Source organism: Solea solea, chromosome 15, assembly GCF_958295425.1.
Source record: "Solea solea chromosome 15, fSolSol10.1, whole genome shotgun sequence".
Taxonomy (NCBI): Eukaryota; Metazoa; Chordata; class Actinopteri; order Pleuronectiformes; family Soleidae; genus Solea; species Solea solea.
In genome coordinates this window covers 17,648,655-17,674,927 of record NC_081148.1, presented here as the reverse complement: position 1 = coordinate 17,674,927, position 26,273 = coordinate 17,648,655, and the positions used below count along the sequence as shown (strand labels likewise).

General features: G+C 40.3%; 1 protein-coding gene across 1 annotated transcript; it reads right to left on the bottom strand.

Moving 5' to 3' along the window:
- Window positions 1-92: 92 nt before the first annotated feature.
- Window positions 93-22,379, bottom strand: col21a1 (collagen, type XXI, alpha 1). Its single transcript, XM_058651419.1, has 30 exons — window positions 22,245-22,379; window positions 17,581-17,632; window positions 16,488-16,615; window positions 15,743-16,303; window positions 15,432-15,594; window positions 15,115-15,343; window positions 14,607-14,777; window positions 13,224-13,301; window positions 12,389-12,472; window positions 11,401-11,463; window positions 10,919-10,972; window positions 10,771-10,824; window positions 10,615-10,668; window positions 7,849-7,902; window positions 7,701-7,754; window positions 7,561-7,614; window positions 6,917-6,970; window positions 5,410-5,454; window positions 5,268-5,321; window positions 5,127-5,180; window positions 4,217-4,270; window positions 4,068-4,139; window positions 3,781-3,816; window positions 3,185-3,229; window positions 2,251-2,283; window positions 2,015-2,161; window positions 1,843-1,897; window positions 1,566-1,757; window positions 1,408-1,485; window positions 93-970 (listed from the first exon to the last, which is right to left on the bottom strand). The coding sequence occupies exons 3-30, from the start codon at window positions 16,582-16,584 to the stop codon at window positions 783-785; spliced, it is 2,877 nt and encodes a 958-aa protein (XP_058507402.1). The 5' UTR covers window positions 16,585-16,615; window positions 17,581-17,632; window positions 22,245-22,379; the 3' UTR covers window positions 93-782.
- Between the last annotated feature and the right edge of the window lie 3,894 nt (window positions 22,380-26,273).

Below are 26,273 nucleotides of genomic sequence, written 5' to 3'. Positions count from 1 at the left end.
GTAATGAAAAGTAAGCCTTGGCAACATAAAACTTCAATTGTTAACATTTTACTTTGTAAATGGAATAAAATGACACATGGATGAACTTATAATAGGGGGAGGTATTATTTATCTTATATGATACACAGTATTAGCTTACGTAAAAAAGGCTTTAAGTGTTTATCAGTCAAACTGGATGCATCAGGAACACAGGCTTACAGCAGCTTATAACCAGCTACAGGAAATCAAACTCACAGTTTTGTGCTGAAAAATGATGAATTCTGACATAATTTATGGTGAAATCACTGAGCGTAGAAGTTATTAAGGATAGAAGTTGTATTTGTCATTTTCTGTTCTCTGTTTAATAGCACCCATTCACTTTACCTTTGAAAATTGAGGCAGTGACATGCAACAAAGCAACACCAGGGGGCAATATGGTAAAATGTACCAGCCATACTGCACTGAAAGAGATCCAAACACTAATACATACATGAGTCCAAGGTGATCAGAGGAGAATTAACTGGAGCCAATTGTTATTGTTAGTTCTCTTAACACCATTAAAACCTCTAAAGTTATGTTCAAAGACATGAACAATTTAAAAAAAAAACACACAAACACACACACAAAAAAAAACAAAGGATAAAATGTGACAGGAGTTTTGTTGACAGTCTGAGATCACACACAAGGTGTCACAAGAGGTCCGTTTTGTTTCCATGACAGGAGAGGAACTGTAAGGATGAGATCTTCCTGAGAATAGCTGCTTGTTCCACATCAGCTCTGGACTGGTGCCTGCAGTAACCATGTCAATAGTTTGGCCCTTTGCTGTAAGGATCCCGCCTCATCATGCCACTATAACACATGGATGGATCACACACTCCAGTCTGGCCAGGGATGCCAGGATTACCACCCTTACCCTCTGCTCCATTTACACCTGGAGGTCCAGAATTACCTGGAGGACCAGGCTTACCATATCCCTGGGGACCCATTGGACCTGTGGTGATAAAATACCAAACAATAATCAGGCTAAAGTAATGGTTCACACCAGTAAAGTCAGACACTAATAATATAACTTTTGGATAAGTGTCACATAAATCAAAGGAGATGTCAAACCAACAAGAACGTTCTTTTCGTGGAAAAGAGAGAAGACCGAAGAACAGTAACCCTTGCTGTACCCCAAAACATCTAATTCAACTCAGAACTCTACCATGAGGGCCTTCTTAGGAGATTATTTTTTATGTCAGTCATCAAATGCCCCCAAAGACCAAAAGCATTCATGAGGTGATATAGGGAGCAGGGAGGGTAACACTAAAGGCAGCAACATAACAATGGGTTAGTCAAAGGTTACGCAAAACATGATGTCAGTGACAGTAGCTTTAATTCCCACATGATTTTCTGTAAAAACTTTGGATTATTTATTATGATATTTACCTGGTGGTCCAGGTGGTCCTTGATCTCCCATCCTGGTTGGACCAGGATTCCCCCTCTCACCCTTGAAGCCTGGTTCTCCTGCAAACACAAGTGTCCTTCTTAGATCTACCCACAAAGCGGTTTTCATAAGATTCTGTTGACTTGATGCCTGCGCTTACCTTTGAGCCCGATGATACCAGGACGCCCTGGCCGACCCAGGTGGCCTGGCTGACCCCTGGAGCCACTGAGTCCAGGAAGACCCCTGAGTCCCTGGGGCCCAGGTAGACCCGGAGTACCTGGAGATCCAGGCCGACTTTGGCATCGGGAGCAGCTACTCTGCTGGTTGCTCATCAACAACAAAGGCAGCTCGGCTAAGAGTGGCAATAAAAAGATTTCAGAAGTGTTGTGTGAAAACATAATGAAACACATCATTGGTCAGTGCCTGGTGATACTCACCCTGAAGAATATCTCTGCAGATTTGCCGGATGTGACTGTCCGACATGGCACTTTCCTGTGATAGAGCAACGGATCATATGTATCTCCAGTAAATCTTTATTTATGTCAGTGAATCTCAAACATCACAACAAGAGCCAACAAGTGTCATACAGTGTGTATATAATACACATACGGATCTGCCTTCTGGTCCAGGTGGGCCAGCTGGACCAGTGTCCCCCTGCTGCCCCCGTGGGCCAGGTTGGCCTGATTGACCCGGCTGTCCAGGACGTCCCATTTGGCCTTCTTGACCTCTCTGCCCTGGATCACCTGCTGTCCCTTTCTGGCAAAATACAAACCCAGTGTGAACATGGCATATGACAACACAAGCTGTGTTCCAGAAAATGAATTAATGCATTAATCTTAACATACCTCTCCTTTAAATCCTGTTAGACCAGCGGAGCCCTGTCAATCAAAGTCATGGTAGATCATTAAAAACTAAAGAAAGTAGGGACAACGTAGGCCCTGGATTCTGCTGATGTGCAACATCAAGACAGGTGTGTAACACAACCTTTTGCCTCCTTCACTTCTCAAGATCAGCCCTCAAGATGACCCATATAATCATCTGTCTAATGACCTTTAACCATTTCATTAGAATCATGAAGACACAAACTCTCCCAGTATAATAATACTCATTATTGTACAGTATATATTTTCGGTTGCATCCGGCTCTGACTGGGTTCTTCCTGGCATGGAATGAACACAATAGCTTTCTCTTGGAGTCAACCTTGAAACTGGCTCAGTGTGAACAATAACAAGTTTTCAACAATTTGACCTTTAATTAGCAATTGGCTCTTTGTTTATAATAAATATATAATAAATTACTGACATGGGTAAGAAGTTAAGTAACACATTCTAGAAGGGCAGGGAACATCAAACCCAAATGATGTGAATACAAACATCTTCAAAAACCTAAGAAGTGATAAAATATACACATGTTAACATTTAAAAATGAAGAAAATAAGTATATAGGACAGATGAAGTGGAGTTTTTAACTTTTCTGAAATGGTCTATAAATGGCCACATGGTGGCAGTATTGACTGTCAAGATTTTTTATTTATTTATTTATTTTTTCTAATTTTCTAATTTTAACTACACCAGCATCTTCCATTGAACCTTACACACTGATTAAAAATGTCATCAGAACAACGGTCAGAATTTTGGACGATAACACATTGATTTTTTTCATGGTAAAGAAACAAGAAACTTCACATCACTGAATAAAAGCACAATATGTGATTATTGTCATGTAAATCAAAGAGTTTACAAAATGTGGTCATTAAAATAGTTGATCAAAGAAACTCACTCGATCCCCCGGTCGACCATGTCCTCCTTTTTCACCTTTTAGTCCCTGGTGAGATTAGAGATTAGATTACCATCATAACATCACACTTGTAATACAGAGGGTTAAAACAGTCATTTAACACATTATGTACTGTATATGATTGCACCTATTATGTTGAAATACACTTTCAGTTATGGTTTTCATGACTCACAGTGGAGAAATCCACAAAGTCTTTAGATCAGCAAACCTATGTTTATTATGTTGATCTTGATTCTAGTGAATCAAAGACAGCATTTTCCTTCAAAAACAGGGATTTGCCAATTCGGACTTCTTTAATTACACACTTGCAAAAATGATTTGATTTGAAGTTCTACTGTGGTTTTAACCGACCAGTGGAAATGGGATTTTTTGAGGGTCTTTTTGGAACAAAGTTTCTCCGAAATTCGGTGCAGATACCGTGCAGGCCATGTTTGTTTTCTACCAGAGATGTGCTCTTAACCTCTAAGTGCCAGTTATTGGTCTAGATTTAATACAAGCATTACAGAGGTCAGTCAGGTTATTGTGTGATTAGCCTCTGAGAACAATGATGTAGGGTGGCAGTGTGATTTTGGTCTTACCGTCACTCCGCTTTCACCTAGATTTCCCCTTTGTCCCTGGTGAACAGTAAAAACATAGTTTATCATTTTACAGATGTTTTGTAGCACATATTGCTACAGTCCCTGCCTAAGAAGTGACTACAAATATAGCAATTGCTGTTATAGAAGTTGAGACTTCATGTCAACTTTTTCAACTTTCTTTGGATATACTACAACTTCTCTGAATTTAACTCAACCAGCAAGTGAAAACAATGTTGACATTTTCATAAAGGGGTACAGGAATAACAGAAGCGAAATAAACGGATTACCTTGCTGCCCTTCAGGCCTGGCATGCCAGGGTGGCCTGGCTGACCTGCTCCTCCTGGTTCCCCTGTGTTCCCCTTTAAAATAATGTATTTATTTAAAGTATTTTAAGGCACCACCTGGTTTATATTCGATTATTTGAATGGAAACATACCAAAGGGCCTGGCGTTCCTCGTATTCCTGGACTTCCACTTTCACCCTTATTCCCCTTGATAACGAAAAAAAAACACGTCTTACATTACAGAGAACATAGTGTGAGAATTGTCCAATTTACACTATATAACATTATTATTACCTTTTCCTGTTTCATGTTTTAAGGTATTGCAACTGCACATTCGCCATATTGTTCATTGGAAGAATCACCAGTAGCGAGTCTAATGCCTGCTTGTCCTTAGGTTTTTACTTTGTGTGACATGCACCAATACACACACTGAATTATTACAGGCAAATGGACAAATGAAAAGTGATGAGGAGACAGAATGTCCAGACCAGAAAAGCCCAGACTGCTTACATTTCCACTGACAAAAGCAATAGTACCAGAATGTCCCTTAAATTACTAATGCTGGAGTGGCCAAGAGTTCATGAGTTGTGTTCAAGTGTATTTTAGAAAAACTAGTGACCAAACCAAACATGTTCATGCTGCTGACATACGCAACTTTCCATTAAGTTTTTGTTTAGTTGTTTCCAGGAAAATACAAAGTTTTGAACTAAAAAAAACTGCTGTGCAATAATGTGCTTTGCATCCGTTGGTTCATGTAGGGCTTGTGATTACAGGATCACACAACATCCATACCTGTTGACAGCTTTAATGTACTACACTGTGCCAAGAGTCCGTATCATTCAGCCTGCAGGTTGTGTAGATTGAACTGCAAAATTCTGGGTCACAGTTAGTGCCACTGTTCTCACAGGCCCAGCGATGTAGAAAGGAATTAACTTGCTTTGTATTTAATGCACATTTTATCCTTTTTAAAGATATGAAATAGTTTTATATTGTAGCTTGTCATCCCTAATACAACAGTCCAAGGAAGATCAAAGGAAATGTTCCAATAATCATATCTGATTACCTTTTGTCCAGTTGGTCCTGTCAAACCAGGTACACCAGGTAAACCCAGATCACCCTGTGGGGAGAGCAAAGAAGATTGTTTAGGTACATTTTCAGGTTCAGGATTAACACTTTGATGGGTGTTCATCAGCCGTTAACTCACAGGAGGGCCAGACGATCCTTTAAAGCCCTTAAGGCCAGGTGAACCTGCTTCCCCCTTAAATGAGAATCAGTCAAATGTTATCATAAAGAAGGAACAAACTAACAGATCAGTGGCCGTTGCACGTCTGCTGATAATGTCTTACCTTTTGTCCGTCCAGGCCTGCAGTTCCTGGTAATCCAGGTAAACCCTGGGAACGAGAATACAAAAAAACATGTATACTGTTAAGGAGACAAGGAGACTAAAAGGAACATCAGTGTGAGAACTATAACAGCTATTCATCCATTTGTTAATCCAGCCCTGAGAAATTTCCCAAAACGTGCTTTAATATCCGCTAGAATTGTATACTTCAGTTTCAGTGTTTCCCAACGGTTAATAAAACAGCAGAGAGGTCTGCAGGTTCCATTTTACGTCCTTTCATAGAACGGAAATAATCACTTCACTGTGCCAGCAACAAATGAAGCCAAATGTTCTGTAAAAGCAAAAGGTCACTAGACGTGTTTCACAAATTGTAGCAGCTGTATTCTGTTAATAGAATCACTCCAAAGCAACAATAATAATAATAAAAAATTAACGATGATATTTCATTTGAATTGAGCAGTCTAAGCTTCATCACACCGAGCATTAGGAGAACAAAAGCTGAATCAGCGTGATTATTTACTGATAAATGCAGTGGGATAAACAGTTGCTATTTAGATGCAGTTGGTAAAAGGACAACAGCAGACACAAATGTATAAATAAATAACACACTTAAGGTTTAATCAGTTAAGCGCAGTTAAACATAGTTGCTTTCTTCTGTGGTAAACACTTGCAGATGCTTAGTGGTTCCCTCTCAAAAAAAAGTTTGAGAAACATGTGTGTGGAGTAAATTAATTAAAGTGGCAGGCAAAGAAACAGCCACCCAGACACACTTGTTTATGTTAAAAAATACTGATAGGATGTTTAGACCTGCACTATCAAACTGATTCAACTTAAGGAAGTACAGTACTAATGTTTTTTTTGTTTGTCTTGGATACATGGCTAATTCTATTGTTCTGGTGGTGGTGTGTGTGTGTGGGGTGGGAGGGGGGAGAATATGGCTTACAGCCTTGTGGAGCAACTGACTCATCGCTGTGGATCCATCCCTAACTTTTGGACAGCACTTACAATCATGATACGTGGGGTGGCTGCCCAGTTGAAACACTTTCTTCCTAAAACAGATTTGCCAGAGCTACACAGCATTCCCTGGATGAGTTACTTTCACTGTGTTAGATTATGGCCCAAGTCTGTTTGTTACATAAGAGGGTTATCCTGGGATGAACTTCAGGGGAAATACCCCTAATTTACTGCCTGTCAGGGGTCCTCTCTATTCTGCTGACACTATGTTAACACACTGCAGTCTTGCTGAAGTAAAAAAAAAGCATGCATCTATTTCATGAATACTTTTTTTATAGCTGATCATGTGAGATCTTTGTGGACCTTTAAAGTACCTCGCACACATTGAACCGTTTCACAATATGATAGGCTGTTTAATTTACTTCATGCACAGCTTGCATTACATTTTGCATAAAATCCTCTATTCTACTAACTCTAGGAGTCCAAGTGAAGATCTACAGCAATAGCATAACAGAAAATACCAAACATTGAAACAAACATCTGTGTGAACAACTCACAGGATGTCCTGCGCTTCCATCAAGTCCAGGAATGCCACTGGCACCGGATTCTCCCTTTACAGAGTGGAGAAATCAAAGTATTATTATGCATTTCATTTAACTAAATTTCTATTTGAATATACACATATCAGCAGCTAACTACTGAAGATGGCATAAAAATCCAGTAGTCTAGTGTTGCAAGGTCGGTTGTCATAGCCTTAAAATACACATTTTAAATGCACTTTGAGTCCTTGCTTAACGGAGGACAACATTTAGTGCTGCCATGTTTCTAAAGCAGCAAGAAATGAACAAACCAGCCAAAGCATGCGTTTCACATTTTGAAGTTTACTACACAATTGAAGAAGAACAACATGCTTTCTGGTATGTGAAGGCCACTGTAGTTCCCTGTGGGAAAGGGAGGAGTGAGAGGAGGAGTCCTCTGCTTGTCACAGTACGCATGCAGTACTAACATTAGATGTCACTAATTCTTACATGCTGTGCTTTAAAGACATCTGCGTAAAACATGAAGAACAAACTCAACGTTCAGTTTTCAAATGGGTAGTGGAAGAAAAAGACAGACGTCACTGGATGGCTCCATTTTCATGGTTGACAAACATGGACTTTTAAATGTGCTACCATTATTTCCCTGAACTGTCGAGACCAACCTTTTGACCAGGACTCCCCGGAAGTCCTTCCTTTCCATCTCTCCCAGGTTGGCCCTGAAATGAAAAGACAGATTTTTCACAGAATTAAAATACAACAAAAGTTCTAGATATGAACGTGAATGGATTTACTGTATACATACAGGCTCTCCTGAATAACCAGGTGGCCCAGGAGGTCCCACGCTTCCCTTTTCACCCTTGAAATATCATACAAATTAAAGCAACGTTACTTCATTGTGTCATCTTCAGTCCCGGACTGATTTGAGACATTCGGTTTGTCTGTGTCCTTACCACTTGGCCATGTTTCCCTGGTAGCCCTGCAGGACCTGATGATCCTTCAGAGCCCTGGAAACAATACTTAAATGTTAATTTGATGTAATCTAAAAAAACAAAACAAAAACATGACATTTATTGTTTGTTCCTGATCTCTTAAGATGTTAATTTGACAGTATCTAATATAGGTAAACAATTGACTCACTCATCAGCAACTGATTAACCTTATTTTTTCTTGAAACATAAACATAAAAATGTACATTAGTATGTGTAAAATTCTGCAAAACATAAGGGAATTCACGTTTTCAGAATAAAAAATTGTGGTTTTTGTAAAGAAATAGTAAAGGGTATGTGTTTTTAAGAACTTTCTTTTCGAGTCTTGACAACAACTTGAAGCACTAACACAACAGTTTTGCCACTTAAAACTGTCATGTAATGTTTTTTTCTGTAACACATTATTCACTCTCAGCACACACTGCTGGCCTGATTGATATTTTAATGAAAGTTGTAAGTAACGCTCTGTGCATAATGTAGTCAACTCCTGATCCCTAGCTACATTGTCTCATCACTGGCTGCTTTGGAGACTTTTGTGGGGAACTTTATTTTTATTTTGGCCTCATGTGCAAAAAATATTTTGAATCAAAAGTCGATGAAAAGACGATGAATTACACATTAAGCTAAAATCAACAAACAGGTCACATGAGCATGTTATCGCGTTCCATTGGTATCACAACTTGGACTTAGTAATTAGCGTCACAGCTAAACTGTTTGCCAGTGCAACTCGAGTCCAAAACAAACCGCGCAGAGAGATGTGTTTGCACAAAGTACTGAAGGTAAGTTCACACTGTGGAGATCAATTGCAGATCGGTGATGAATGAGTGAATACCACAGCATGTGGGTACACAAACAGCCACTTTGTCGAATTGGCGAACAGTCCCTCTTCCTCTTGTATTCCGGAATTATGTACTTAAGACCTAATTTAGCTGACAGCTCATGTTTCCATTCTCTAGATCCTATGCCAGGAAAATTAGACTGCACCCTTTGGTGGTCTTACAATATGGTAACTATTTGGAGTGTGAGTTTGTAAGATTGTATCCAAAGAAAATCCTTCGACTTTACAAGATAAGAATTCCCCTGAGGTTTCAGAGAAAGTGGCTCCCTGCTGACTGAAGACTTTTGTGCACGTATGCTCTTTAGTGTTCCTTTACTCGCCAAGACACGTTTTTACTTGACCACGATGAATGAATTTGCTGAAGTTTATTTTGTTTTATTTCTGCTACTTCCACAAGGGTTGCCACAATGGGTTTTTCCTATATGTATTGTTGCTTTGGCAGAGTTTTACACCGGATGCCTTTCCTGACACAACCTTTCCCATTTATCCAGGCGTAGGATATACAGTATATCAGGCAATTTGGGGTTACGTGTGTTGCCCAGGGACACATTGGCCTTTAGACTTGCAGCGCAGTGGAACAAAGGCCACAACCCTCTGGTTGGAAGACGACAACTGGTTGGAGTGACTGTATTATGTAACAGTAACTCACTCAAAAAAAAAAAAAGAAAGACATATTTGATCTTGATCAAAGACAGATCCGAAAAACAAGCAAAAACTTTAACTGACGCACCCAACAGCTGAAAGTGAATCTCTAATAATGAGGCAGATGGTACGGGAGGATTTGCTCCAGGTGCAGACATGTCTGCATGCAACTGAGACTGTTTTCAAACGTGACTCTAACTCTAACTCTCTCACATACACTGTTCTCCTCTGGAGCAAAATGGCAGATGTTGGCCACATTGTTTACAAGGTAAGATGATGTGAGAGGAGTGATGCAATCTGGAGAGGATGCATTGCTTGTGTCCCGTATGTCAAACAATGACGCAAAATGTAGCACAGGGCTGTTACCTTCACTTAAGAGGTTGTGTTTTTGGCTGCGTTTTTCTGTCTGTGAGCAACCTAGCGCTAAACGTACAGGACAGATTTGGATGACGTCTTCTGGGGATGTAGGTTAGGCACAAGGAAGAAATGATTTAATGTTGGAATTGATCCTTCCATGGTGATTAGGATTTAATTTAAACTGTTGTTAACCTTGCATCATTGGGGAAGTTCATTCTTTGATACTATGTGGAAACTAAGTGGCCTTTGCAGTGATTTGCAATTCCCCTTTTGTGTGATTGGACAACATTTTTTTTATTGATTTCTTACCATCCTGCAGCTCAGTTTCTGGTTTGTTTATTACCTCCATACTTTTTAATGTAGGTGTCCAAACTCACACTAGTCTTGAATGTGAGAAAAGTTGAGCTGTCAATTTTTGACAAATTAAAGACTAATTACAATGTACATTAAATGCATTTAGTGACAGGGAGCAAAATGCAAGTGAAGGGAAAAACAAAGCAACAAGAAAAAAAGTGCCAGTGTGACTTTACTAAGTAAAAGTGCAGAACAAGAGTCAGGAAATATCAACAGATTTAAAAAGTCTCTGATGGCCCTTTGCGCGCTCTCTGCAAAGAGTGCTTGTCCCACAGTATGGAAGGTCCCAAGGGAACTGGGTTTATATTAATACCATATGGTTTCCAGAATGATTGATGCACAAGTGCTTAAACAGCTCAAGCTGATGCATCTAACAGTGTTTTTCTGTCCATCCCTAAATTAGATCTCATAACAAAGAGGATTCACCATAAAATATCACCTTACATCAGTCAGCAGCATGTGGATTCATGCCAAACACAAACAACATGGATCACTTTGTCAAAAACACAAATGTAGGTGGCATTATTTGATATCCCCACCTTCTCTCCTGGTTTCCCGGGAGATCCTTGTAATCCAGGCATACCCCTGGGACCCTGAAAGTACAGACTTGTATTACGACATTGGATTTTTTTTCATACATTAGTGCCGCTTGCATGACAACGAAACACGTTGTTCTATAAATGTGACCTTCATACCGTAACACCAAGCCTTCCTTGCTCCCCTTTGTACCCACGTGGCCCAGGCTGTCCCTGGCAGAGGTAACAAAAGGGAAACCAGCTTCAAATCTTCTAATCCTGATATGGAATTTATGGTTGAGGTAGAATCAAGTAACATTTTCTTTACCTCTACTCCTGGTGAACCTGGCAGCCCCGGAGTCCCTCTAATACCAGGGAAACCCTTAAATTTAACCAAAGCAGGATGGGAGAAAATGACATTTTGTTAAACATTTGGATCTCGTCAGCTGTGTCCATGTTGTCTGAGTGTCTCTAGGCAATGGGAGTTGATTTTCTCTCTGAGTTTTTGATCATGTTATGCAGCAGAGTTTGTGGTTCACTTCTGGTTGATTTTCCCTCACACACACAATCCCCACTGTGCAGCCACTATTGCAATCATCAGGCATGTTTTTCATCTACACATTGGAAAAACAGACTTATTTACCGCTGTGTGTTGAGTTTCTGCGATGCGCTAATAACCACACAGATTTAACAAGCAGAAACTCTCATGACCTAATGGGTATATGAATTCGAACGGGTCTTGCATTTTCTCAGACGCTGCTGTGACAGTTGTGTACTGTATGTTTGTATATTGAACTATGTAGTACTCACAGGCTTACCATCAGCACCAGCAGGTCCAGGCTGACCAGGTTTGCCAGCGCTTCCTTGTTCTCCCTATAGAAAGTGGAAGGAGGCAACATATCAATCATATCGTCATGATTTCTGTTTTTTTTCACATGTTCTCATGAAAAAAACTATTATACACACTGTACTTTCTCAAGAAAAATGTCAATTTGCCAGCCAACTCTGGCTCCAGCTTTTTGGATCTATTATTAAATGAAGTAATAGCTCAGCAGATACATGTTTGAAACCATGCACATTTTAATAACAAAAGATTTAGTTGCTCAAGGGGAATCTCTCTGAGTTCTGTGTTTGAAAGTTTTCCGTGGCAGGGGCTACTCGAAGCCAAAGCTGGTTTAATACCCTGCGATCAATTAAGAAAGGGATTCTAATGCTTGGTAATTTTCCATTCTGACTAATGTTTAACTTGGTGATCTGGGTTGTTTTCAGCAGCCATAGTACAATAAAAGAGGATCTTAAAGGACTAACTGTGACTCACTCACACAGCAAGCCTCAATTTGCCTAAGTGGAGAAGATAGGCTTTTAGGTGTGTTTCTGTTTCATAAAACAGTGTGTGTCCAGCAGCAGAAAGAGAAATGTGTTTAAGCAGTCCACAGTGTTAAAGATCTTTGTTTGCATGATGTAATGACTGTCGTTAAGAGTTAATGTCTCGTTAAAGTGCAACTTCATGCCTGTTCTCATCACATAACTATTAGATCACCTGAGCACACATTTAATAGAAAAAAAACCTTTGCTATCTTCTCCAAACAGAAGCCATTTAGGATTGTATGCACACCAGTGCTACTGCTTAATCTAAACAGACCCCTGCTAATGTGAGTAAATATTTAACCAACGTTCAGCTCTGATGACTGACGTGGTTGGTGTTCTTGTTGCAATATTTTCTTATCAGATATATACAACAACAACAACATGACACAAGACAACAAACAAAACAATGAGACGATAGCGATCAACTGACCTTCATTCCTGGAGGTCCAGGTGGTCCAGCCGGACAAACGCAAGGTTCTTTAGTGGGTTCAGTGTAATCAGGACTGTTCGAGCACTGAAATGAACACATGTAAATAGTACATTTTTATGATCGGTCATTTATTTGTTGATTATTTGGTCAAAAATGCCCAGTACAAGTCACAAAAACTACATGTCTTGTTAAACTGCTTCACTGTATTTATAATGAACTTTATGGTTCAACTAAAGTTGAACCATAAATATATTTTCTTTTGAAATCAAATCTTGTGAGAGTTTGCCAAGGAGTTATAATATGTGTCTCCCTTGAAATAGAAATTGATAAAGAAGACGGTGGGGGGGCTGCTTGGCAAACTTTAGTTTTAGTTTTTTACCTTCTCATCTTTTCTCTTTTGATGTCTTTATCCAATATCTCCGACATCGCGAACACTAATTTGGCACTGGCTTTGTGGTTGCGGCAATTTTCAAGGCAACAAAACAACGCGCCACTGCTTCACTAACACCATGTTTGAAGCTGAGCCATGGTTTCCTCTTCCAGCAAATTATGCATAAACAGATGGGCTTTAAAATGTGATATGCTGAGGTTGCATCTTCACTGCGACACTACTAAAACACAGTATAGTGGTGAAATACTAAGCAAGACAGCTTCATTTCACGCCATGCAGCATGAGATATGGAGGTGACTGATAATAAAATCACAGGATGAAACACAGCGTGGCGCGTGTCAGAGCAGAAACAGATGTGACTGGACTGAGTAGGTGAGAAGAAGTCATCTGTGTTGCTCTCAGACTGGCTCTCAGAGCCAAGCAGACACTCGGACTTATACTTACCACTCCAGGTATTTCACACGCAGTCTCTCGGTTATTCTGCTCTGGGTCGCAGTAGATGCGAAGTTTCTGAATTTCAAACTAAACAAAGGAGAGAGAGAGAGAACTTCCTGTTAAAACCCCAAACCCAAACCTGATGGAGACAGTAAACAAGTTAAAAACAGAATAACTGGGCTGCTTTTACAGGATTTAATTCCATTTGGTGCTAATGAAATGAAATGACGATTGTATAACTGGAAGGATAAATGTTCTTTGGGCTTTAAGCAGCAACATAATGCCAGACCTCCCTTGGTGGTTGAAAATGTTGTGTTGTAACTCTTTTATTCCATTACTTTGTATTTTAATAATGTCGGTTGTAATCTTGCTCCAGTGCTGTTTTATTTCGGTGTAAGCAGAAAGCTAATCATCACATATGATTTCTATTAATTCCAGCCAGTGTGACTGTATGAGTGGCGGCAAAGATCAGTCTCACTGTGGCTTAATTTAACTTTTATCAGAATAAGAATGCTTGGTTTGGTCTGACGGTTCAAACTAATGATTTATTTTGTTATTCCGTTCTGGTTAAATTGTGAATTTCCAGTAACATGTCCGATTGTATTACAGCGCATAAGTACAATCACTGTGTTAAGTGCTTTAAAACAAATGATCCCCATAACAGTGGGTCAGTACCCACTCAACATATTGGCTGCCATATAATATGGAATACCACGAATTACCATTTTCCACAAAGAATACTCTATTCCTCCATCGACTATTATTTCTGTTTCTGATTAAGTTATTTATTTGAAGTATATTTTATGTTCTGCCGCTAGACGAACTTAGAGTTGTAGTTTAAAAATGGAAGCATTGATTCATTTGAATTTATTTTAAATGTATTGTATTTCACTGACCATCATTATGACCACAAATGGTCCAACCAATGCCAAACCAGACTTAACTGCTAACATGTGCGTCTTGAGGTATTTTAAATGATCAATGTGCCCTATTGTTTTTTAACAAAAGATGTTAAATCAAACAGACAATTTGACTAGAAAGATGTATTGCAGAAGTGGGTCTGTCTGTATCATGACCTGAAAATACTATGTTTAGTAGAGGTATTTGTTCCAATGTTCTAAAAGAGCCTTGATGTGCAAATTACAACACAGCACAATTATATGTTGCACACAAATACAGGAATTCTGGTCAAATTATGCCAACTGAGACAAATAAAGATTAATAAGAAATAGAGTTGCACATGTCTCAGCAGGCAGTTTGAGGTGGTAATAAATTGTGCTGTGTGATTTTAGTGTTTCGTTCTCTCAAATACTCCAACTGTGCCGGTGCTAAAAGATAACACATTTCATTGTCATTGTAGTTATACAACAAAACATATATCAACAAACTTACTGGCACTGTTGTTTCCTTTCTGTAATATTTCCCAACTTGGGTTTTTCCATTGATGAAGATGCCAATAGGGGGCTCCAAGGACAAAGTGTCTATTACCGTGTCGTCGACGTAAAGAGTCACATCCTCCTCAGTGACCAGCAGCCTCAGCTGGTGCCACTTCTCATCAAACAGCTTGTGTAGCCATTGGAAATTAAACGGAAATAGGAGTTATTAATATGATGGTGGTGTTCTGACAAAAACACTGAAAAGCCGAAACAGAAAAAAAAAACAAAAGAAAGAAAAGAAGAAAACACTCGAAAGAAAAGGGTGTGTACTCTTTTGAATGAAACACAAAGCAGATGTGTGCAGCTCCATCCAATTAAAAAAACTGACCTACTTCTTTAAGGACAAATTTGTTCTCAAGACTTTCTGTTCATCTATTAATATTGTGCAAGCGTTGATAACCCACGTGACATCATCGGGTTATTTTCTCAGACCCACGTGAGTGCAGTACTACCTGTGACGTTACCTTTTCTGTCAGGTGGGAAAACGTAACTGTCTGCGTTCCACTCGGTGCTTCGCTGGTTGTGGTGAACATGACAGAGCGGTCAAGCCCATTCAGAGTCACTGCCATTTGTGTCGTCCCATCGCTCTTCTGGATTCTCCACAGGTCCCACTCCTCAGCTGCCACAGACCCTTTATACCTCACCGTGGCCACGAACACATACGACGGAGGCAGGCCATCGGGGAAAAGATTTCTGGATGAGCGGAGAAGAAAAAAAGGCAGCCAATTTTGTATAGGCTACACCAGGGATGACAAAGAAAGTATAAGAGCGAGATGATTACCTTGTCGCTTCGCTCAAGTCGAGACGAGACGTCACTTCATACGCATTGATGCCATAAAATGCTTGTGTTTTCTTGGCCTTTTTGGCCAAATTTAAATGTAACAGAATATCAAAACCCTTCTCGTCACGGGAATCAATGGGGATTTTTGCTTGACAAACAGTCTCTGCAAAAGAACAAAAAATAGTGGATACACAGTGAAGAGAGTGAAGAGGCAGAATGACAAATACCACTGCTACTGCCAGGAAAGAGACATTTGATGTCCCTCTGATTTTCACACACAAACACACACACACTTATCACCAGTTACTCACCTTCACACAGTTTCTGTCGTATGACCTGTATAATCCTGGAAATAGCCTTGTAGTCCTCGACAGAGAAGACATAAGTTGAAGATGGCCTGTTCGCAATATCCCTCAACTCGGCCTCTTCTGTCTCTGAACCAACACCAATTGCAAACAGAATTACTCCTTTTTTCCTTGCTGCCTCTGCTGCCTTCAAAACCTCATCTTGAGACTTCCCGTCTGTGAGGACAACAGCGATTCTGGAAATGCCTATTGGGCCACGTTCAGAGAGGCCAAACAGTTTGTCCGTTGCAAACTTAATGGCTGTGCCTGTCCTTGTGTTTCCCCCCATGTAATCAATGGACTCCATTGCTTGGATGAGATCTTTGGTGGAGTAGTGCTTCCCCAGAGGTATTTCTAAAACGGGGTCATCGCTGTACTGGACAACTCCAACCTGGGTAAACTTCTGTCCAATGTTGAAGGCTGTGGTTATATTGACGAGCCAGAGCTTTACTATTTCAAAATTGACGTCTGTAACGCTCCACGAGCCATCTAAAATAAAGACCAAGTCACATGGTGCTGTCCTACAACCTGAGGCAGACAGGAAAATAAAACATTAGCAGCGTATAATAATGGTTTCAATACATCACATTGATTGTGGTGTAATATTTTAGAACATGAATTCACCTTTGCTGGTTATAGGCATTTGACATTTTTAATGTATGGACAACAAGCATGAGGACAATGAAGAAAATGAAGACAGAAGAACTCTTACTTCTTATGTCTTCATCTTGAGCGGCACTAAACAAATGGAGAAGCATGAAGCACAGGCATCTCAAGACACAATGCATGGATGTCGCTTTGTAACCCATTATGCAGCAGTACCAATTTCCAATTGTGCACCTAAGGGGAAAGGGAAAAACATGCTTTGTATTGCAGGAAAAAAAAAAAAAGGAAAAGGACAATGCAAGCCTTTGTGGCATTTTGTCAATGACTTATTCTCGCTTTGAAAGAAGTCAATGTCTCGTTTATCCGTTACTTTGTTACTTTGTGAGGTTTGGTTGCCATCAGTTTGGGCTCATCCTGTCCATTACCTATGTCAAAAACTCGCCCTAACAAAACTACCCCACTATCTGCAATTGCACACATGAGTAATTAAGAATGGTGTGTGTGGGTGCTCTGAGGTATAAGACAAGGATGTTGGTATTTCAGACTCTGCAGAATATGAATTTATTCAAACAGTAAACAAATGAAGCATTGTGTACACATGCCAATTAGGAGCGTGTTGTCTCTCTGGACGATGCACCAGAGGTCAACATGACTGTTAGGTGAAGCTTTTTGATGAATACGTATGACTTGAGCGTGACAGTAGAAAGCATGCATACATTCACACATTTCTTATCCCCCTACATGAATATTCATGTGAATTTGGTCTTATTGCACTTCATTTTGCTCCACATGAATCATTCAGAACAGTCTCCTTGCTTTACAACATGAACAGGTCATGTCTGGTTTCATCTTTTTTTCATCAACTCAAACATGCATTTGGCAGAAGCCCTGTTATCTCCAGGCATTAGTACAGAGAAGTATGCACATACAAGCTCAACTATTGTAAGCATTGCACTCAGGTCAAAGCCTCAGTTAAGCATATAATAGACAAGACAGTCCATTCATTATTTATAACTAAATCTATGATAGGTAGAAAAGGGCCTGTCAAATGTCAAATCAAATGTTTGTGACTTTGTTTTTTTTTTTAATTTCCTTGACCATGTAGGGGCAGTTCAGTGGGACTGACACACTAATAACTTGTGTATATCACAGTATATGAAAAACATTTAGGCAAACAGTCATTTATTAACACATCTTACCAATATTTGACTCTTCAGCTCATTAAGTCGTCACCCAGCTGGACAGACAGAACTGCAGATTCAGATGATTACATGATATTTAACATATGGTTTAGTTATTTGATTGACTTCATGTGTAAAAAAAATAAAAAATACTGACACTTTTCTCAACCTTGCTGACTAAATCATACATTCTCGCACAAATTCGGTATTCTGGAATTTTCTAAACCAATAGTATTCCTTATTTACATGCAATATTCTTGAGGAAATGAGGAAATGAGGGCATTGATAACCATTTCTGGCTTATATATGAGTTAGGGCTAATTAAATCTTTTTTTTTTCATCATAACATTGTGGCATTCTGTCCATAAGTGCACACAAGAATGTCTTGAAAACACAGCAGCAGTTTGAAACTAATCTGTGGTTTGGTGTCAGACTGGTCCCAAACTGTGGTCTGCTGCTTCCATGAATTATGTTGCTGATGAGTCCAAAACAACAGGGACATGATAATAAAAACATGATTCATACAATCTTTTATCTATGATACTAAACCATTGAAAGAAACCCTAGAAGGGAGGGAAAAAAACACGTGGTGAGGACTCTTACAAAGTCAGTACTACTCATTAGCCACCTACCATGAACATGATTGAATGACACTGGGACTCACAAGTGCAAATCCCATCAGCCCATGTTTGCTCTTTGAGCTACATTCACTTCCTGTCTCCCACTGCGACCACAGACAGTGTTGCCCATAAATCCCTAACTCACTGGCTAACCACTGATTTATAGAGTCAAATCACTGCATCGCTCCTCCATAAAACACCCTCATCTTTCCTATCGGACTCCTCTCAGCCTCTGCTGCCGTGCACCTAAGCATTTTCCTTTCAAGCCTCATCCACCGCACGCTCGCCTGGCACTGCCAGCTTTGTTAAGAAAACAAGTCGCCAAACCTCTGACCGCAAGTCATGAAACCCACGCTCACCGTTTCCTGTGGGATTATCGGCTGTTTCCTCAAATCTGCTGCCATTTGCCATTCACTGCTTGCCCTTGGCCTAAATACAGTTCACCCAATCAGAAAAGCTTCCCTCCCACACTTTTCCTTCCTGGTGGATAATACCTTCCTTCCCTTGTGCGCATAAAGTAATTCACTGTCACACGGCTGCTCAAAACACGTAGATTACAGCACTCACATCGACATCAGGTATGTCATTAGTAGAGTGAGATTTATGATACACACTGGCAAAATGTTTCATGGCATGTCTGAACACACTGGAAACTGGGGTTTTGGTAATTTGTTTGCTAAACAATGTGTACAGATGACTAATCTCTTTTGGTTTGGTGCCATTTTGTGTCAGCTCAGCTAAAACGGCTTCACTTGTTCTGATGTTTTGTGCCCTACAACCATTCTGTTTTCTAACTGAATGATCACTCAACCCATAATGATTTTGCTGTGTTCAGCCCTAAGGCCCCCCCCCCCACCCCACTACGTGCTGAAATGACTTCCACACGCATTTTAAAAGAAAGATTCCCAAACATATTCTGAAATAACTGTTGAATTAATGTCCGCACACCAAAACCAATTCATTAGTAAACAACCTGTTATAACCACGCATGCTAGACATGCTTATGAAGGACTTGTACATGGTTAATTATAAGGTTATTAACACATCTTTACTGTGAAGCCTGAGATCATAGTTAAGTCAGCACACACAACTTTATCTTCCTAATCTGTAAATAATTAGTACGATTAAGCAGTATTGACTAATGCTGAGATTGAAGCAACGTGTTATAACTTGTCTATACTTGTTTTATTATAGTATGTGTTAACAACCTCATCGTAAAACATGTATAAATCATTTGAAAGTCATGAAATAGAACCAAAATCATGACTTTGTGATCTGACAGTGCTTCCCTTACACATTGGTCCGCAATGAAACCGCATCTGACTGACCTGTACGCGGACTGACCTGTTCCACTGTCAACATTAGAGGCCGCCGTCATCCCACCATCCACACACAACGACACAATTGTCCATATTGTATTGTATAGACCAGGGGTGTCAAACATACGGCCCGGGGGCCAGAACCGGCCCGCCAGAGGGTCCAATCCGGCCCACAGGAAGAATTTGTTAAAATTTCACACTACGATTACAATCTAAACGTAATGTCAAATACAATATTTTTCTCTTCCAGATACCTGTGACTAAATGTTTGTGCCTTTTTAGATCCAGTGTGATGTGTAAATAGTACATTTAGGCACGATATTGTTGAAATTGCACTTATATTTCTCAAGAAATTTCATGTTTTGTAAAAATATCCTTAATTAAATGTAAAACAAAGGAGAAAAAAAAGCAAGGAGTTCTTGTTGTTCATAGGTTATTATGCTATTATTTTACTATTTTTACTGGTCCGGCCCACTTGAGATAAAATTGTGCTGTATGTGGCCCCTGAACAAAAATGAGTTTGACACCCCTGGTATAGACTTCATGTTCGTCTGACTTTGCATGTAGCTTCACCACGAGCTCAACATTTTGATTTGTCCCGTTAATTCCAAGATTTAACATAAAAACCTAAAATAAAGTTCTTCTTCTCAGAGACACTCCCTTGAATCAATGCTCACACAAACACAGGAGGACCAGCTAGTTGTTTCTGTTCATTTTCGGTGCGAATAGCCTTAGTTCTTAGAACTGCCACCACCTCGTAAATTACAACAACAAAAGAGAGGCATGTGATATGTATGATAAAACTCAGAATATTGTGCACTCTTCCTGTCACTGCTCTCTTCAATTATCTTTCGCAGTATTTTCCAGCACATGTAAAAAACTAAAACTGCTGACATCTTTAAAAAGGGAGCAGTGGCAAATGAAGACCAGATATGCTGCAAACAGTCAAATAAAACACTTGTGGAAGGAATTTTCGATTGGAAGAAACTGACCATTAGAGTCGTTTTCTATGTGGGATGTTTGAGGGTCAACATGGCGGCACATGGCCAGGATGTAAGCTTTCCCCTCAATGATGCTTTTATTCCTTGGCAGCCAACGGAGCGTCACACTCTGTTACATGACTGCATTTTTCTCATGGTGTTAGTCATCATTAAAAGAAACACAGTCGTGGGGAAGCGTTAAGCTGCAAGCCTATTTCTTCTGAATTTCTTCCTCACTGGAGAGCTGGAGGAGGCTGGTGGAAAACCCCCTCACTGGCAGTGTACGGCCAGAGTGCCTTTCCCCTCAACTGACTTTCCCTAAACCTGAGTATTTCTTCACCTCTGCTCGAGCCACATGGAATTCATTTACACCATCAGACAGTGAAATTCCGGCCGTGGACAGTGACCAAACACATGTCGTGAGAATGAAGGGAAGCAACTTTAATCCAGGAATAAAAACGCAACATTACACATGCTGTGCCGTCCTGTCATGCTTGGAGTTGGAATGGACGCATAGTGTTGCAAAATTAACAGGTGCTTATGTGATGCAGGTTAGTGCCAGACCTCAGTGATCCCTGCCCTTCCTGGAGCTGCACAGACACTTTATGGCTCCAGGTTTTGTGTTGGAATAGCAAAACTCTAACTCTGGTATGTAGAATATTCGAGTACAAAAAGAAAGTTATTGCGAAAATAACCTTCACATAACTTGGTTGCTCTGGGTTGGGCCTTTTGTTTGTTTCAATACACTGCAGATTTCACAAGATTTACGAGTCTAATTTTAGCCGCAGTTTACTTACAGCTGGGTATGTTGTTCAGGAAGCTGCTGAACAAATGATTTCTCAAATTCCTGCAAACAATATTTCACCTGCTCAGTGTTGGGCGGACGGCACTGAATCATCACTGCAGTTTTAACCCCGTGGTGTGAGACCACAGATACCTGTACCTTTTCTATTTGTTTTAAAAAGCCTTTAACTCCACTGAAAATGTCGAAATTATAGATATCTGTCATACATTTGGCAAGAGGAAGTTGTTCCATTCCAGAAACAACAACTGCTGTTCAGCGTGAAAAGCGGTTGCCAAGATCAGTGGGAGTCACTGCTGCCAAGTTATTCAAGCAACAGGGGAAAAGCCAAGCCCTACCAGTGTTTTAAATCTGTAAATAATGTTTTTTGTAAAATATTAGCTCATAGAAGTCTTATCCCTTTTTAGTCATCATGACCACTTTCAGATGCCTGAAGTCACAAAGGTTATTGTTCATTGCATGCAAGCAAAATTCCTCATCTTTTAAAAAAAAAAGTGCAGTGCTTTCAGGGCTGTGGAGCACAATCCAATATCCTTGCACAGGTTCAAAAAAATGTGTACGAAATATCCATTTGACGAGTAAAAAAAAAAAGTCAAGGGAAAATCTGGAGACGATTCCATTCATTCTTTGCATGACAGTGGCACTGATAACTGAGTTTAGTGTTGTCAGTATGCAGCTGTTGCTGTGCAGAGCAGGACAGATAAGTAAAGTTTGATAAAGTGCAAAGTATTTCCACATCAAAACAGCTTTTTTCTCACCATAAAACACAGCACTATCAACTAAATCCACTGAAGTCAGACCAGCAGGTTCACTAATAACCCCAAAGACTCCAACTGTGACAGTTGTATCTTCATGCATGAACATCTGCAAAATACAAATCAGCATTTCTAAATTTCAGAAAGACAACATGCTGGATTACAAAAAACACAAACAGACATCCAACAACCAAGAGAAGAGTTACCGGTAAGCGTCCAAGCCCTTGTCTGAATCCTTGGTAATCCTCTCATTGAGAGACAGTGATCAATAGTGTTCACAGCTCTGGGTTTCCAGAAACTGAGCATGGGAAGAAGTGCACATGTTTCTCTGGTGAATGGCAGCCTACCTTCTCCAGCAGTTCTCTCTGTCTCCTCCGTTTCTGTCCTTCTTCCTTCTCCACCGCCCCTCAACCACTCACTCTGGACTTTTATTGGCCTGCAGCCACCCTCAATTACCATGGGTGGAAAGAGAAGCAGATAAGGAAAGCATGAAATGGTGAAGCAGACAGCCTATCTCTGACGCTCCAAAAGGAAAATAATTGTAATGAGCACAGCCTCCTTCCAAGTGCAGAGGGTTTGGATTGCGTGAGGGTTGCTCGGGGCATACCCAGAGAACATGGAGTTTTCTGGATGCAGGACAAACAGAAGTTTTACTATAATGAATCACATGTGCTGTAATGTTCATCGCAGCTTCAGCACGACCTGAGAAGTGTTGCGCAATGAGCAATTACACTGCTCCTCCGTCAAGCCAACAACACACAAGGAGTGAAAAGCTATGCAGTGTGTTTTTACACAAACAGCTGGGAGTTTGTTTAAAAAAAAAGAAAGAATTAAAAAAAAAAATGCAGCAGTGAATCTGCTGTCAGCAGAGCAGGCAGATCTCCATTTGATCCTCACTAACAAGTTTTATCATGTTTGCACTCTGTGGCAACGCGCTCCGCATCAACGAACAAGAGCCTCAGTGTTTCCAGGCTCACGTGAAGGCCTGCGAAATCCTGACAGTGTCCTCGACACACGACTGCAGCACTATTTCATTCCATTTAAAGTGACGGTAATGCAGCAGTGCAGAAAACAAATGTCACATTAAACCTTTATTTATGCTGGACATCAAGTTTCAGTCACTAAAGGTTTGTGCTTTGGTTCTTCATGTGAGATTTAAATATTAAGTTATAGAAGGAGAGTGCCAATGCTGGAGTCCTTCAGTGACATTTTGTATTAAAAATGACACATATATAGCGGATATATCAGCGATGTAACACACATACACATGCATTGTTAATGCTGAGCAGCTACTTGTTTTCCCTTCAATCCGTCATGCCGCAGCACTGTGCAATACAGTGTTGTGACATTTCTGAACACTTTCTTCATTTTGACCGTTACCAATACCTTTTTTTCTTCTTTTTTTTTGTTAACATAGTATTTTGCATTGCGGTTTTTGGCGTTTCACCAAAAATCCCAGCGTCGTATCCGTCCAACCTGGCACAATGAACAGACATCTGTGATTAGATCAAACGGCACATGATAGGTAGAGCTAAAGATGTCATGAGCTGCGGTGAAGGCCGAGCTGCAGTAGTTTCCACAGTGATGGACTGGTTGACCCTGAGCCTCAGCACACTCTGGTGGATCACACGGGCAAATACTGAGAGCCAAGGTGAGGCGAGGCTGCAGGTGACAACACATTTTCTGTTGCTACATTTTCCTACTAGAGGGAACGGTGGTCACATAAGGTGACCCGGGTTACATTCTGTAGTGACTTAATGAAGAATACATAACAGTTAATACGTGACTAATTAATAATGATTGGTAAGAGGGAGGGAAATAAGGGTTTCTTTGTCTGTCGAGAGCCCTTTCACTTGTCAGAACTTACATCATTAACACACTATTATGTTGTTGTGATGTTTGTATTCTTAAAATATTTGATCGATTCTTAATCATTAATTATTATAATTATTATTTTTTTTTTTTTTAATAAATAATTCTGTTATTTTATATCTGAAAATGATACAGTACAAATAAACATTACGTACATCACACTATTCTATCTATAGCTGGAATCGATGCTGATGCTATAAGCAGTTGATTTAAGTGTGTGCCATGGATTGCAGGTGTGCATGCTGGGAGCTGAAATGTCCTGCCAGGATGTTTTTAGTATAAAAGGCCTGATCCTCCCAGCTGCAGTTGACTTCACTTTTAACTTTTAATAAATGTTTTAAAATAGTTTGTTTAATGTGTTGCTGGTGGCTTCTTGGAAGTTGGGAAGAGGGAGTTTGGTTGTCCCTCGAGGCCTAATTGGAACTATCGGGTGTTAATCTGGGTCCTCTGTAATTTATCGTCCAGGATCTGATCTGAGAGGTCCTTATGTGAGATGGGAATGATTTGAACATGAAGAGCTGAATGAAATGTGGTTTGTGTGTAAATGTAGATGCATTTTTTTGACCGTGGTAGTCTCTTTTTGTCAGGTATTGTTTGTTAAAATATATTCTTGAGCAGCTGAGATAGCCAGGTGGTAATCCTGAGTGGGGGGCACACTTCAGTGTGTTACAGTAGACAAGCTACAGTAGGCTTAGCATCATCTTGGTAGATTGGCTGTCTCTGAACTGCTTGTTAGCTCAGGTTTTGCACTTAAATTTGACAGTGATCCTGACAGCATTAATGACTGGCAGGGTATTTACCTATAATTAACCTATTTTTCGGAAAGAAAAAGGTTGTTTTCACTGACTCGTGTCATATTAGCACTTGCAACTGTTGTTTGACACAAACTTACATTACATATTCTCAGCGGGTAAAGTTGCTTAGAGTTTTTTTTTTTATTTATGAAGAGGCAACACGATAAAACGCTGTTGCTGTCATGTTGCTGTCCAGCGGCAATTTGTTCTGTCAATAAAATAAAACATGTGACTGCAATAAAAATCTGTCAGTATAAACAATTCTACAATTAGACAGAACATCCCCAGCCCCTGCTCACTTTCACTTCTACAAAACACAGCCACACGTTGGGATTATTACGTACATCATCCAGCATTAACAGTATCTGGCAGTTTCTCTGAAATGTTTTAACGAACTGCCTGAGGAAAGCATAAAGCCTCTCTGTCTAATATGTCCTCTGATTCTGTGCCACCACTTTGAAACTCTGCAGCACTGGGTTTTTTTTAATCAGCTCACATTAAGCCATATTTATCATGATCACTGGTATGGTCTGCCACAGAGATAAATACTGAGCTTGTCTGAAGCAAGTGGTTGAGCGCAGAGAGAAAATTTGGAGGATAATCCTGTATTAGCAATATTTTCCATGACAGAGGTAGCCATAGCGTCCTTTGATGGAACAAAACAGAGCAGCATGGCACACATGATGCTGCAGAGGCGTGGAGGATGATGAGCCACAGTCAAAGGGCTTCAATGGATGGGAAAGACAGTGAGGACAGCCACACATAGGGCTCCCACTGTGTTTTTTCTTTTTTTTTCTTCAGAGGGGTTTCTCCATTAGATTTGAGCTGTGGAAAACACGTAATAATTTTTACGCAACTGATTTAGTCTGTTCCTGGCAGCAGAGTGGCTGGAGCCCATCCCAGCATTCATCGATCACAAAGCAGGGAAATGCCCTGGACAGGGCGTTGACCGATTGCTCAGCCTAACCAGACAGAAAGGCATGGTGGCACTTCCCTCCCTTGAGCAAATTAGATTCTCCGTTCCTGTTGACCAGCTGGTTCCTTATCTGGAAAGTCCTCTCCGGCCAGGAATCAAACTAAATCCGTGCCAAGACACAGCAATGCTACAGCAGCGTCCGCCCGAGCTGCCATGTCGGAAACAGTGCCGTTTGTGTCATTGTTTGTCCTCATTGCTACAACAAATAATGAAAACAAAAAGTAAAAACTAATGTGGGGTCGTTAACCTTTCTGTTGACATTTAAATCCATTTTTAATCCCAGAACGGAACTTTAAGATTTGAAAGCTCTTACCACAGCACTTCTGCCTTTGCAGCAAGGACCCAGTTTAGAAAAAGGGTCTTTCTGTGTGGAGTTTGCATGTTCTTCCCGTGTGTGCGTGGGCTATTCTCCAGGTTCTCACTGTCCAAAACCATGCAGATTTGGGGATTAAGCAAATTAGAGACTCTATATTGAGGTGTGAGTGTGAGAGTGAATGGTTGTTTGTCAATGTCGTCCTGTGTGAACTGTCTTTCACACTATGTCAGATAGGATTGACACCAGTGCCCCCACGACCCCCATGTGGAAGATTAAG

Coding starts and splice junctions, on each gene's coding strand:
- col21a1 (XM_058651419.1), bottom strand. CDS start 16,584: ATGGGTTACAAAGCGACATCCATGCATTGTGTCTTGAGATGCCTGTGC. Junction 5,322..5,409: donor CAGGCCTGGACGGACAAAAG/GTAAGACATTAT, acceptor TTCTCATTTAAG/GGGGAAGCAGGTTCACCTGG. Junction 4,271..5,126: donor CAGGACCAACTGGACAAAAG/GTAATCAGATAT, acceptor TTCGTTATCAAG/GGGAATAAGGGTGAAAGTGG.